Below are 14,657 nucleotides of genomic sequence, written 5' to 3'. Positions count from 1 at the left end.
TTGATTGATTGATTCTAATATTCTTTTTGTTAGATACAGTACATTGCATTCTGCTTCAGTCGATGAATTCATAATTTCTTCGATGCTTGTCCTTACTTCGGTTTGTGGACGTGCGTATGTTTTTCGTATTATTTTCTAAGTAAACAGATTGTTTTCTAGGAAAAGCCAAATGCATCCTCTCTATTCAATTGGAGTCCTAGCCAAAGCCTCCATATATAGTGGGTATTTACCAAGTGCAAACAAATAAAACAGACAACCAGCACAGGAGAAGAGAAGGAAGAAGAAAGCTAACGCGCTTTGCAAGCTGGTTTTGGCCCGTTCGCCAGCCGACAACGCCTTCCCACTCAGTTCTTGCTTTCGGTACTGTTGTAAAGGTAGTTTGTCGTTAACACCGTCGTCGCCCTGGGCTTTCTCTCACCTGACGATGGCTGCGCGAAATCATCGAGTCATGGCGTCTGTCCAGCGGATCTGTGTGAGTGTTCCGATGGGCTCGCCATTATAGAAGCCATTCCAGGAAGAAGGTCACAAAATCAATGCGTCGACAGGCTATTTGGTACCCGTTCATAGTAGTTTTTAATGCACCAAAAAGATAAAAAACGACGGAACACAGCGGTATACTTTCAGTTGAGAGTTGCGAGTATGTCCTGTAGTCTTTCCTCTGTCGTTTTGTTGCGCTAAATGAAGGAAGGAACATGAAAGCGATCAAAGGCAGGGACGTTAAACAGATTTTTTTTTAATTGGAATGATTATCTGCGCTGGGAAAAGAGATAATGGAGTTTGAGAGTTCACGTCAGAAAGAAAAAAGCTAATTGTTGCACTATATGTTGCTATAGCTATATAGGTACAGGGTGTATGCACTGAAGCTCTTCCGCAATCTGGTACTGCGGTGCACATTCTCAGCGTAGAAATATTGAAACACGCAAAGTGTGGATCATTATTATCGTTACGACACCTAAAATTGCTTGCCTATGTACGTTTTATTCGGTACTTTGGTTGTTCTTTTGAAAATATCCAATTTTTATTTTATTTTTTTCTCTTCAGAGATTGGCATGTAAATACAGTAGCAAGATTGTTGTCAGTCTCCTAGGTGTTACAATATTGCAATGACATGAACATCACTCATAAATATTTCAGAAAAGACCACCTTATCAATTGTTATGAAGAGAGTACCACTACAACACAACGTTTTAGGCTTATCACGACAGCAGGTGTGAAAAGGAAATACTTTCTCACTCGAACACTACTTGTTTTCTTTGAAGGTGTCGTTTTCCAGCTTGCTTATTTCTATGAGTACGTGTTGTAAGTATAAACCCTTGCCTCCTACCTCTTTGATTGATTGATTGATTGCCTGACTTATTGATTCCTCTTGATTCTTGATTTATCGATTGGTTGGTTGTTTGATCAATCGATCGATCGATCGATCGATCGATTGATTGATTGATTGATTGATTGATTGATTGATTGATTGATTGATTGATTGATTGATTGATTGATTTGCCGTGATTCTTATTCTCGACACCAGCTGCCCACTATAGACCTCTCGCACGTAGAGGAATACTAGCGCCGGATAATCACAACTACTTCGATCCAAGCGCCATCGTAGGTGAGTTTGGCAAGAGCAGAAAACAAACTTTTTATGTAGGCAGTCAAGTAAATGACATATCCAAAAAAGTGGCTCAGAACTTATGTGCGATCTCGCCGGATTACTGCGTCCGAATCCGGCATGTCTTTATATATATTATCTGACAGAGGAGATTGAAAAGTCCCGTTTCGTGCTAAAATGAAGATATTAGAACACGGTTGGCCATAGTAGGGGAATCCGAATTATTATTGGCCACCCGTAGCTTTGACATGCGCCCAAATCGAAGAAGGTCCCGGTGTAAAAGCTGTTGGAGGGAGGATACCCCGTACAATTGGCTTGCATGAGCGATTAAAAAAAAATTGTAAGTGCATGAGATGAAAAAGTCAATAAGTAGTATCACTTACAAACATTCCACATGATACCACGTTTGCGGAAGAAACTAAACATTCTAAAATTTAGAGTAAAAATGTTTGAATAAAGTAAGAATAAAGTAAGCTAGAACAAGTCAGAAAATGCCCAGTTTTTCTTCGCCATTTCTACGACGTTCTTCGCTTGCTGACTTAGCCGGTGTAGGCTCGCTAATACTCCAGCCATTGCGTCCTTAACCTAAACATTGGGTTAGCATTAAGCTTGTTTTAGCATGACGTCATTACTGAGAAATGTTTGACATGTCCTAGCTCAGCTTGAGTAAACCTAGAATGATGAAGCAACTAATGTGTATTATACATGAGAATCCAGGTGTTGAGTGCTCAGTCATTTCGGAATTCAGCTTTTTGTGTTATATAAGTATTCTTTAAAGCAAAGTGTCACTGCCGCGTGCGCGTGTTATTCGAACAAGGCTCGTAAACAGGCGGCTTCTCTAAAGTAAATACAGTTTATCGTTTTTACTCGCGTTTCACTCAACGCATAGAAAGCAATGGGCTCACTTTGTCTGGTCGCAAATGATTATGGCTGGGTTGTATAAAAGCACCACCCGAAACATTATAGCTATTGTTGTTGGTTGTTTCTTTTTTTTTTTGCTTTGCACGCGCCTGTTCAAAGAGCCTATGGCTGTACCTGGGCACGTTAAACAAATAATCGACTGATTGATTGACTGATTATTACCATCATCACCACGATCATGGGGCTTAGATTTTACGTATCAGAACCACGATATTATTATGCGATCGCCACGGCCATGATCACACCCCCAACCATCGGGTTACCAGCACAGCACCATCACCACTGTGCCACCTCGGCGCGTTCGCCAACGACATGGTGGAGGAATATTCGAAGTTCAAAGAGAAATAGCGAAAGACATTTTGGCTCGGTAATGGAACTGTATTTAGTTGTGAAAGCTTCCATCTATAATTTCGTTCTGCTATATTTTTTTCCCACGTGGTGGCGTGTACGGGCTTATAAAGAACTGAGCCACGTGCGTCGTTTCACTTTGCAGAGAGTCTCCGCAAGTGCGACGTGAGCGACTGGGTGTACTCTGTTCCCTCGAACTGCAGCATCAGCTCGAGCATACACAGTGAGTCGTTCATCGGCGTAGAAATACAAGGGTGTAGGCAGACTTTTTTTTACCTTTTTTTTTGTGGAGGAACCTCCTTGAGACGGTCATTCTTCGCTCTGTATATCACGGCGGGAAAAAATTTCGAAAGGAGAGTGGGGACCACGGGCCTGGTGTGCTATCCCGTGGTTACCCCACTGCCCCTTTACTGCCCGCCATTACACAATATACGTCAGCCGTCGTCTCTAGACTCCCCAATGGTCGCGACTACACGACCGATAGTACAACATAATTGTGATTTATTTCCAGCAATACCAAGAGTTCCGCTGGACACCATTGGTTAAAGGATGATGAAAAAAACAGCTTTACTATGTTGTGTTTTTTGTTCTTGTTTTTTTATGGGGGGGGGGGGGTAGACGTAAATTTTCATTGTGTAAAGAATAGTAACATATACGCTTAAATCAAACTAATTGTTACACAAATGCACGAAAAATACCGACCGTACGAACACTGCCTTCTTTATGAGTGGACCGAACGACACGGAAGCTATTGGAATAATAATTTTACTCAATATCCATCTTTCCTGAGTACATGCACAGTACCTCAGGGTTTTTTGGTTGTTTTTTTTTCTAATTAGTGATACGAGCAATATTAGCGATGGTGTTTTGAAAGAAAGTCTTGGGCGAATTGGTGCATGTTCCTACACGATGATGACAAGTTCGAACCAATTAGCTCGCACGCGTCTCTTTCTAAGTGTTCTAGTTCTTAATATTAGCGCTGCTCATTGAATAAGCGAAAGAAGCATTGTGGAAACAAGAAACAAAATGACGGCCGGGAGTTTCTGCAACGACCCTCCTTTCTGTTTTTCTGCGCTTCATTCAATACGAGTTAGGCTAATGTCGAGAAAACACCACAGAACTATCGCCAAGGTGCCGCCCATTTCGACAGTGTTTTTTAAATTTTAAGATTGCAAAGAAGGACACACACGTCCACGTCCTTCATAATCTGCGTGAGTTTTCCTCAAGTACTACTTGCGAAGCGCCAAGCCAAGTGACGAAGTCGTGGGAAAAAGGCCAAAAGAAAGCCGCAGTCACGATGCATTGCGTTAAGGCAAGCTAAAGCGTCCTTTTATCGGTTGTGCCAGCTCCTTACAGACCATATCAGACGCTGTGACACGTTTAATGCCAAGGAGACAATGACAACATTTTGTGACTCGTTATAATTTTTCTGTGACGGTGGAATTGTGCGGGTGTCTGTGAACGACTCGGTCAAGGGGAAAAAAAAGAATATTATTGTTCACAACTTACTCTATTGCGACATATCTCTACGATGTGCACCAGAAAGCTGGCTCTTATTTCACTGCACTCGTGTTCTTGGCGCTAATCGAACCCTGTCTGCAAAGGTATACTTTCAGTTGTTTGCACGCGGCCTCTCTGACTCGTCCACTCACTGGCTTGCAGCTCAGGAGACGTGGTCCACCAAGTACCCGGACTGCAAGGGCAAGTCGCAGTCACCGCTACACTTGCGCTTCCTGCAGTCCACTTACAAGGACATGCCACCCATCAACTTCTTCAACTACGACACCGAGATGATCCTGAACGTAGAGATCAGAGGAGCGAACCGTGAGAGGTCTTCTTTCATTAAGGCTGAGTGAGTGAGTGAGTGAGTGAGTGAAATCATTTGTTCAGTGGGTGCATGGCAAATAAGTTACATTCATCTGCATGCTCGCTCACTTGACGGCGGTTGACTTAGTCGTTGAGCGGACCCTTGGTTATGAATACACAATGTCCGAAATCAGACATGCCCATGTGCTCAGTTCCGACGAGTCATATTCACGTATTCTGAAAAGCCCGAATATGCACCATGTATGAAATCAAGAGCACGAAATGTTCATGTCTCTGCTACGGTCGACCTTTCAGTAAGATATGTTCGACGATTATGCAGCGTCTCCTCTGTTGTGGCCACGTCTACACGCCCAATCTTTGCGATCAGTTGTATTTATTTATTGATTTAATAATTGATTTATTTATTCATTACTTGGTTGATTGACTGATTTATTTATTTATCTATTTATTTATTCATTCATTTATTGATTCATGCATTCATTCATTCATTCATTTATTTATTTATTTATTTATTTATTTATTTATTTATTTATTCGTTCATTTATTTATTCGTTCATTTATTTATTCGTTCATTTCTTTATTCCTTCATTTATTTATTCGTTCATTTATTTATTGGTTCATTTATTCATTTGTTCATTTATTGATTGGTTCATTTATTTATTGGTTCATTTATTGATTTGTTCATTTATTGATTTGTTCATTTATTGATTGGTTCATTTATTGATTGGTTCGTTTATTGATTGGTTCGTTTATTGATTGGTTCATTTATTGATTTGTTCATTAATTGATTTGTTCATTTATTCATTGGTTCATTCATTGATTGGTTTATTCATTGATTCATTCATTCATTGATTGATTGATTGATTGATTGATTGATTGATTGATTGATTGATTGATTGATTGATTGATTGATTGATTGATTGATTGATTGATTGATTGATTGATTTTTGACCAGTTCTCGTGTCCCCGAACAACTCTCGCGTGGCCGTCTACGGCGGTCCCCTGCTGGTCGAGTACACCTTTGTCCTCGGGGTGTTACACTTCGGCACAGGCAGTGGACAAGGCGCCGAGCACAACATCGACGATCGGGTCAATGCGGCCGAGGTACACGACTTTTTCCTGAAGTCAGGATAAGAGCTGACAAATGGAAACGCAGATGCTGGTAGTTTAAATGATGGTCAGTTATTATAGGTTAAATGACACCACGGAACATGAAGTCAACTATAATCGGCTTCAAACTAACATGCCAAGGATGACAAGGCGCCTTTGACAAACGTATGTCCTTCTATCAAAACGTCGGCCATCTTGTCTGATGTACTTGTTAAAGGTCATTTAATCCATCCATGACGTTTTGTTGTTCTTTGTCTAGCTAAAGTGCACCACTACTACAGCCGAGAGCTGTGCACTTTCGCAAACTAATAATTAGTCAGCACATTCGAGATATTTCATAAAGTTATTGTAAAAATGCAAGGTACGCAACCCAAATTACTTTTTAAAGTTCGTATAATTCGTGTCATACATCACATGTATACTAGTAGACAAACAGCATCTGGGCAAATGTTGTTTATTTATCCATGGTGTTGTCTACTCTTGGCCATTATCCACTGATGTCGGTTTCCTGCAGTTGTGACTGCTACAATTTCCATGCCTCTGGTTCACACACTACAGGGCAGTCCCTCTATATAGGAATATTTCGCCGCAAATTTTACTTTCATGAATGGGTGCTATGCTGCTCCGTAGCCAGAAGTAATGCTTCCATAGCCCCTCCCCCCCCCTTGAAATGCAGGGGGAAAGGCGTGTTTTACCAGAAAAAAGTTATAAATATGGGTGTTTTTCAAAGCACTCTACAGGTGCCCCCTTCCCCACCACCACCACTATCCCCGAAAAACATTCCTGGCTATGGGACTGGTGCTAGGGTAGTACGCGGTTGCTTTATGCTGAAACATCATGTCCAAGGTGGCAGTCAGACCTCTGCGACGCAGCGCGGGGTATTAACAGGCCGCCATTAGAATCTGAACTTGGCTACGTTCAACACTAGAGCGCTATCTAGTAAGCCTAGTAGAGCTGGGATGTTCTAGAAATTATAGGGTCTTAAATTGGGTGTAATATGGTTCAGCGAAGTTACGAGGACACGCGAGGGCTATACAGTGCTGAAGAACGGACACGTCTTATGCTTCACCGTTGAAAGAAATCCCCAGGAGCAACAAAAGTTCCAGTTAGGATTCAACAATACTCGCGTACACTACTCCTCCTAAACTTGCGCGCGTGGCTAGCTCGGCAGTATATGTCCGCTCAATTAACGGTGGGCTTGCGCGTCCCCCTGTGATTCGCAGCTGCAGTTGATCCACTACACGGAGACCAACATCGACATTGACTGTTTCAAGGAAGTCAACGGCCTGCTGGCGCTGGTCATCCTGTTTAAGGTCAGTCAATTCCTTTCATTATTCATATAATTATGATTGGTACTGTTATTTAATTTATGAATTGTTACGACTAAGCGTTCTATTAATTATATAATTGTTGGTAGTTTACGTTCTAAAACAACCTCATGATTACGAGGGACCCTGGGGCGGAGGGTACCCGCAGGTCGCGGGTTCGAATCCCGGCTGTGGCGGCTGCATTTCCGATGGAGGCGGAAATGTTGTAGGCCCGTGTACTCAGATTTGGGTGCACGTTAAAGAACCCCAGGTGGTCAAAATTTCCGGAGCCCTCCACTACGGCGTCTCTCATAATCAAATGGTGGTTTTGGGACGTTAAACCCCACAAATCAATCAATCAATGGGGCGGAGGGTGCCTCGTATATTTACTTGAAACGCGTGATAAAGGAACTGTCGAAAAAAAGAAGAAAAAGTCTAAATATAAGAAGGTCGGGAGTGCGGGCCCCCTTGGCGACCACCTGCTGATAATTTACTCCCTCACCAGAGCATTATTGGCCACCCTGGTGCAGTAGCTGGCCACTACCTCCATTATTAACGTACCATTTAAACCTTGAACTTCGGTCCACTGCGGCTGAGAAGCAAATGTCCAAGGTGGCAATCAGACCTCTGCGACGCAGCGGAGGGTATGAACAGGCCACCATTAAAATCTGAACTTGGCTACGTTCAACACTAGAGCGCTATCTAGTAAGCCTAGTATAGCTGGGCTATTCTAGGAATTAGAGGGTCTTAAATGGGGTGTAATATGGTTCAGCGAAGTTACGAGGACACGTGAGGGCTATACAGTGCTGAAGAACGGACACGCCTTATGCTACCGTGGATTAGTTGGCAGGAAAGAACTAGAGATGGAGTTTTTTATAGACAAGAATATTGCTGGCAAAATAAAGGAATACTATAGCATCAGTGAGAGGGTGGCAAGTATCATAATTAAGTTTAACAAATTGGGAAGAGTAAGGGATAAGAGTTAATGGAGAGTATATTAGTAACCTGCGATTCGCTGATTACATTGTCTTGATGAGTAACTCAGGAGACGAATTACAACTCATGATTACTGAACTGGACACGAAAAGCAGAAGGGTAGGTCTGAAAATGAATATACACGAAATTTTTAAAAAGTGCAACAGTCTCGGCAGAAAACAGCACCTTGCGATAGGTGGACAGACGCTGGAAGTTGTAAAGGAATGTGTCTACTTAGGACAGGTAGTAACCACAGAGCCGGGTCATGAGAGTGAAATAACTAGAATAAGGATGGGGTGGATCAGATTCGGCAAGCATTTTCAAATCATGAATGATAATCTGCCACTAACCCTAAAGAGGAAGGTATATAACAGCTGCATCTTGCCGGTACTTACCTAGCTAAGGAGCAGAAACCTGGGGGCTTACAAAGAGGCTTAAGCTTAAATTGAGGGACCGCAGTGCCCCTGAAGTACGCATTGCGTTTTCACGAGCTGTCACGAACGCCCTGCTTCGCTGCGTGATGCGCAGCTACACACTTCAGCACTGGACCAAACCGGAACGGCGACACCAGCGACTTCACAAATGGGACCCGGAAATGAGGTTCCGCATGCCCCCTAAATTGAAACGGCAACTCACAAGTATGATCCACCGCATTCGTCTTGGTGTAGCGTACACCAGACGTTATGCACATATCATCGGTCGCAGTGACACAGGTCCTAATTGTGAACACTGTGATGTGCCAGAAACACTTGAGCACATATTTTGTGTCTGCCCAGCATACGCACGTGAACGACAAACACTGATTTCTTCTACTGAACTATATCGCAGTAGGTCATTAACTGATGAGACCATGTTGTGCCCTTGGCCAAACACCAACAGTGCAACTGCGGTCACAAGAGCAGTTATAACCTTTTTGGAAACAACTGGACTATGTGCGCGGCTATGAAATGTGTCTCAGCTAGAAAGAACACTACATACTCACCTCTCTATCTCACCATCGTCATCCATTAATCTTTCTTTTCCCTTTTCCCTTCCCCCAGTGTAGAGTAGCAGGCTAGAGCAAGTTATCGCTCAGGCCGACCTCTCTGCCTTTCTGTAAACTTACCTCCTCCTCCTCGAGGGACCGCAGCGAGTGATGGAGAGAAAAATGATAGGTGTAACCTTGAAAGACAAGAAGAGAACAGAGTGGGTCAGGGAGCAAACCGGGGTTAAGGATATCATAGCTGAAATCAAGAAGGAATGGACATGGGCCGTGCACGTAGGCAGAGTAACCACTGGTCATTAAGAGTAACTGACTGGATTCCCAGAGAAGGCAAATGCATTAGAGGGAGACATAAAGTTAGGTGGGCCGATGAGATTAAAGAGTTCGCAGGTATGACGTGGCAGCAGAAAGCACAAGACCAGGTTTATTGGCGGATCATCGGAGAGACCTTTGTCCAGCAGTGAGAGTATTCTGGCTGATGATGATGATGATGGTTATGTAGTGGAGGGCTCCGGAAATTTGACCAATCTAGAATTATTCGGCGTGCACCTAAATATAAGTACACCCCTGAGCGAAAGTATACGGACCATTATCGCCCGTATACTTCTGCCGCCTGCGCCATCTAGTGGTGAACCACCCTTATGTCGTGGGAATTTATTCGACAAATTCCGTCGGAGCAGGGCTTTCGATTTCGATGCCGCCAAAGCGATGCTCTCGATAGCTAACGGCCCGCCACCAGAAGGCGCAGACGGCGATTCCGGCGAGCGCCCCTGTGGTTCGTATACTTTTTCTCACGAGTGTAGACAGTCCTCTGCCATTTCGACTACACAGAAATACGATCACCACGGATGGTGTTGAACCCTAGAACTTGTAAGTCAGCAGCCGAGCACTGCAACCACTACTCCGACGTGGCGGAACACAAATGTTGAATTGCAACGGGAGGTCACGAGCACTGGGCTGGATTGCCAATGGAGCGCGCAGATCCGAGCGGGATTGCTCTGGCAAAATCTTCGATTGGAACGCGCGCGTCTTGACGGAAGCTGTTGGCCCAGTGAGCGGAAATCAAGCGAGGGAGTGCAAAGCGTTTTCGAACATCCATTGGTGATTGGATGAAAGGCAAGCGCACAGGATACGTCACACGAACTTCCGGTCAAATCCGCTGATTTTGGCGCAGCAAGAATTCTTGCTCTACGGAGCAATCCATGATCTGCGGCTACTCTCCATCTGCCATTGGAACACGCAATTCACGCTCCCAATCCGCCATTGGAATGTGATTGCTCCGCTCAGAGCAGAAAAACTTGATCTGGATCTTCCATTGGAATTCAACATAAGTGAACCATCTACGCCTGAAATGCACGTTAGCGGTAATGAACTTGTCTATACTATTGCCCGCGTCGTGACAATGGTGTACTACCTGAAAAAAATGCATAAATTTTGTCTTACCACGAAATAGAAGCAGCGTATCACAGAGAGGACCACGGAAAATCCAGTGACAGTCGTAAAGCATACCGTTATCAACATCTTCAAGAAGGACGAAACATGTGTGCGGGCCGTTAAACACAGACGGGTGCACAGTGGCGCTTTGCTGTTGCACATTGCGGTCTTCACTAACGGGTAGAATTTCGACACGCCTAAAGATGTAATACACAGACGACCGTAGAGCCGCACTACCACCCACCATGGTAGATAGGTACAGATAGCAAGGGTGATATCGCGGAACAATGTCTTTTCCGATGCCACTGCGTTCCGCGCTTGGTCAGTGGCCAGAGTCGCCGTTCGTCAGCGTTATAAACGTGATCAGCCAGTCGCGAGTGGTGAATGATAAGAATAGCATATATCGTAGGGCATCGATACGCGATAGCGTCCCAAGTAGCTGTAGAAATCGGTCAAGAGGGAGCATGCGCAGCTGCTCCCGAAGAAGCGCCTGCCTTGCATTTGTCTCCACGTGATGCCCCTGTCCTATCGCAGCTGCTAAAATTGTTCTGGCCGTTGTTGTCGCTGTCGATGAGGCAGTGCCACAGGAAGAAATAAAAAAGAAAGAAACGGCGATATATGTGCGAAAGACTGCCGGTATGATGATACCGGTGACCGAGGGTAATCTTGAAGCATAGCTTGCATCGGGCGCCGAGCCGGGTGATTCCCCGCCTTCTGCTCTTTCACTCTCTCTACCTCTCTTTCTTTCTCTTTGTCGCTTTGGGGCCCAGGCCAAGTCCGCCCCGCCACGGTGGTCTAGTGGCTAAAATACTCGGCTGCTGACCCGCAGGTCGCGGGTTCGAATCCCGGCTGCGGCGGCTGCATTTCCAATGGAGGCGGAAATGTTGTAGGCCCGTGTGCTCAGATTTGGGTGCACGTTAAAGAACCCCAGGTGGTCGAAATTTCCGGAGCCCTCCATTACGGCGCCTCTCATAATCATATGGTGATTTTGGGACGTTAAACCACACATATAAATCAATCGGCCAAGCCCGGGCTGTCGCACGCTGCCATGGTCTCATGTAGCTCGGCGAAACGCTGATAAAGCCATCTGTAGCATAATGAGCGCATGCTCGCCCCTATCGGAGAAGTCTTCTTATTCTTCGCATGCCTTGAGACGACATTAAGTGCGCAGCTGTTGAGTGCTGGCGTCGCTTGGCGTAACGCAGGCAATACCGCGTATAAAATAGAAAAAGGGGAAACAAGCAAGAGGTAGAAACAAAGGGGGGAAATAGGAAGAAAACAGAAATAAAGAAAAAACACAGAAAAGCAGGAAAAGAAAACAATAAAAAAGTAAAGAAAAAGAAAACCTAAAATAAACATTAGCTGCTGCCCAGCTTCGTAACTTTTTACAAGCCAACGCCAGTGCGAAGCTGCCTCATATCTTTTTTAAGCTTCCTGTGGCACTGCTCCACAGACAGCAATCCCAAACTTCTGTACTTCGTAAATAATATTTACATGGTTTAAATAAATAAATAATAAATCAATGGCTGGTCTTTTTTTTTTTTTTTGCGAGACAGGGAGTGAGGTATTTTCTTCTATTGGGTGAACGTAGCTCAGCCGCAAAACAGCCCGGGTATCTGTACTCGTATTTTGCGATTGCTCTGCTAAACAGAATCAAATAGTGGCGAGTTGGTATTGATGCATGGTGGGTAAGAATGAGACCAAGGCGGACGAAGAAGAGACGGAGACACACGGCACAGTGCTGACTGTCGACATTGTCAGTCGGAAGCCAGCGCAGTGCCGTGCGCACAAACTTTCGGAGGCGCTGTTAGCGACGATGAGTTACCCTACTGTATATTATAGAGGCACTAGCAGGCCCTCATTTGGGTTGCCCGCCACAACGAACGTTTGTGGCGCTTCAAGGCACGTTCACACCAAGCGCGGATGCGGGAAGCGGATTATACGCAAAAGCGGAAAATCCGCGGCCGCTTTTGGGGATCGCGCTAGGACCGATTTTCTTTGCGCGGAAAAGTTGGCTGCTTTGACTGCAGCCAATCAGCGCCCGAAACACGCGCACACCGTTTCGCGTAGTGCCGCAAGATGGCGACATGTTTCACCGTGGATTGGTGGATTGCCTCGTGTCCGCGACAGAGCGGGCAGAAGGCATCGCGATCGGTCTGAACAGCCGCACGCGGTCACTGCCGCACCGCTTCGAAAATCCGCTTGCGTGCTCTGCGCTCGGTGTGAACGTGCCTGCGTTTCTCAAAGAGAGCGAAAGCGGCGAAACTCTCCGGAAACTGTCGCGTTTCGCCGCATAAGTGGCCGGAAAACCACGCCGCGCGGCCGGAACGAAAAAAAAAATCGATCCGAGACCAATTTTTCCGCCATGCGAAACCGTATCCGGTTTCCACAGCACGGCTTTGGCTGTGCTAGATCAAACCACGTGACCTAACCAGCCACCGCAGACTCGACATGGCGGCAAAGAAGTCGGCGGCGGCTCGCATATCGGCTCAAATCGCAAACTACCAGTGCAGCACGGCGAAGCTTGACGGCCTCAACCTGGACGCGCTCCTTGAGAGCTTGGTTTGGATTACGATCGCCGAGAACTCTGGAATTAGACGGTGCAGCAGCACGAAGTCGACATGCTCCAACGTGTCTCACTTTTGTGTACAGCCGGTTGAATCCGCCGCCGCCCCCGCTGCGTGTTCGCTCGTGTCGTTTCTGCTGGTATACCTCCGGAAACAACGCTTGAAAAGGTGCGAGTTGTTTATTGTTTATTCTCAGTACTTTCCGTGAATGACTAGAATTTGGTACGACATTTAGTTCTCAGAAAGCAGGCAAAATTGAATTAATTGACAAGGTAGCGACGTCAGCGGCGGCAGGATGGGGCAGAATGATTGTGAACAACATCGACGTGCGCGGTAGTGGTTTTCCGGCCACTCTGGCTTACGTTCACACTAGAGAAGTGAAGCAAGAACGAAAACGCATGAGCGGCTGGAAAACCACGACCGCGCACGTCGATGATGTTCGCATTCATTCTGCCCCATCCCACCACCACTACCTTGACAATTATTTCAATTTTGCCTACTTTCTGATAAATAAAGTTCGTATTCTAGTTATTGACACAAAGTAGTGAAAAGAAACAGCTCGCACCTTTTCAAACGTCGTTTCGGGAGATATGCCAGCAGAAACGACACGAGCGAACGCACCGGCGGCGCGGTTTCAACCGGCTGTACACAAAAGCGAGACATGTTGGGGCATGCCGACTCGCTGCCGCTGCACCATCTACTTCTAGAGTTCTCGGCGACCGTAATCCAGACCAGTCTCTCGATGGACGCGTCCTCGTTGAGGCCATCAAGCTTCGTCGTGCTGCACGGGTAGTTTGCGACTTGAGCCGATGCGAGCCACCACCGACGCCTGTGCCGCCATCTTGAATCTGCGGCTAGCTGGTTAGGTCACGTGGTTTGACCTAACGCAGCCAAGGTTGTGAAGCGGAAACCGGATCTGGTTTCGTGTGGCGGGAAAATCGCTCTCGGGCCGATGCTTGTGCGCCGGCCGCGCGGCGTGGTTTTCCGGGCCGCTTGGACGGTGAAACGAGCCGGTTTCCGGAGAGTTTCGCCGCTTTCGCTCTCTTCGAGGCCAAGTGTGAACGCGCTTTTACTGCTGATCCGAAGGTCACGGGATCGGATCCCGGTTGCGGCGGCGGCACTTTCGATGCAAACGAAAATTCCAGAGGCCCGTGTACTTAGATTTAGGTTCACGTCAGAAATAAGAAGGTCTCAGGTGATCAGAATTTCCGGAGTCTTCCACCACAACGTCTCTCATAATTCTATCGTGGTTCTGGGACGTAAAATGTCCATTATTAGTCGCACGGTTTTGTTTAATGTCTTCCCGTAAGTTGTGTAAGTTGTCTGTACTACAATTCCGTATATAATTCCACGCACGCTTTTTAGTATTTTTTTTATGCAACATCAGATTTGGGGGCACGTTAAAAAACCCCAGGTGGTCAAAATTTCCGGAGCCCTCCACTACGGCGTCTCTCATAATCATATGGTGGTTTTGGGACGTTAAACCCCACAAATCAATCAATCAGTATTTTTATGCAACAAGCATGTAGCTCGCTGGTCGCACCAGTATTGCTCGGAATATTTCCGATTATTTTAGTCTCCTA

The 14,657-nt window shown here is 45.7% G+C and overlaps 1 protein-coding gene across 1 annotated transcript; it reads left to right on the top strand.

The window, feature by feature from the left end:
* The first annotated feature begins 2,759 nt into the window (after nt 1–2,759).
* LOC142802699 (carbonic anhydrase 2-like) lies at nt 2,760–5,891 on the top strand. Its single transcript, XM_075887674.1, has 4 exons — nt 2,760–2,823; nt 3,018–3,095; nt 4,415–4,696; nt 5,655–5,891. Exons 1-4 carry the CDS (start codon nt 2,760–2,762, stop codon nt 5,831–5,833), a joined length of 603 nt encoding a protein of 200 aa, XP_075743789.1. The 3' UTR covers nt 5,834–5,891.
* Nucleotides 5,892–14,657: the final 8,766 nt, after the last annotated feature.

Source organism: Rhipicephalus microplus, chromosome 3 (genome assembly GCF_043290135.1).
Source record: "Rhipicephalus microplus isolate Deutch F79 chromosome 3, USDA_Rmic, whole genome shotgun sequence".
Lineage (NCBI taxonomy): Eukaryota > Metazoa > Arthropoda > Arachnida > Ixodida > Ixodidae > Rhipicephalus > Rhipicephalus microplus.
The sequence above is the reverse complement of the archived record's forward strand: the minus strand, read 5'-3'. Positions and strand labels throughout refer to the sequence as shown.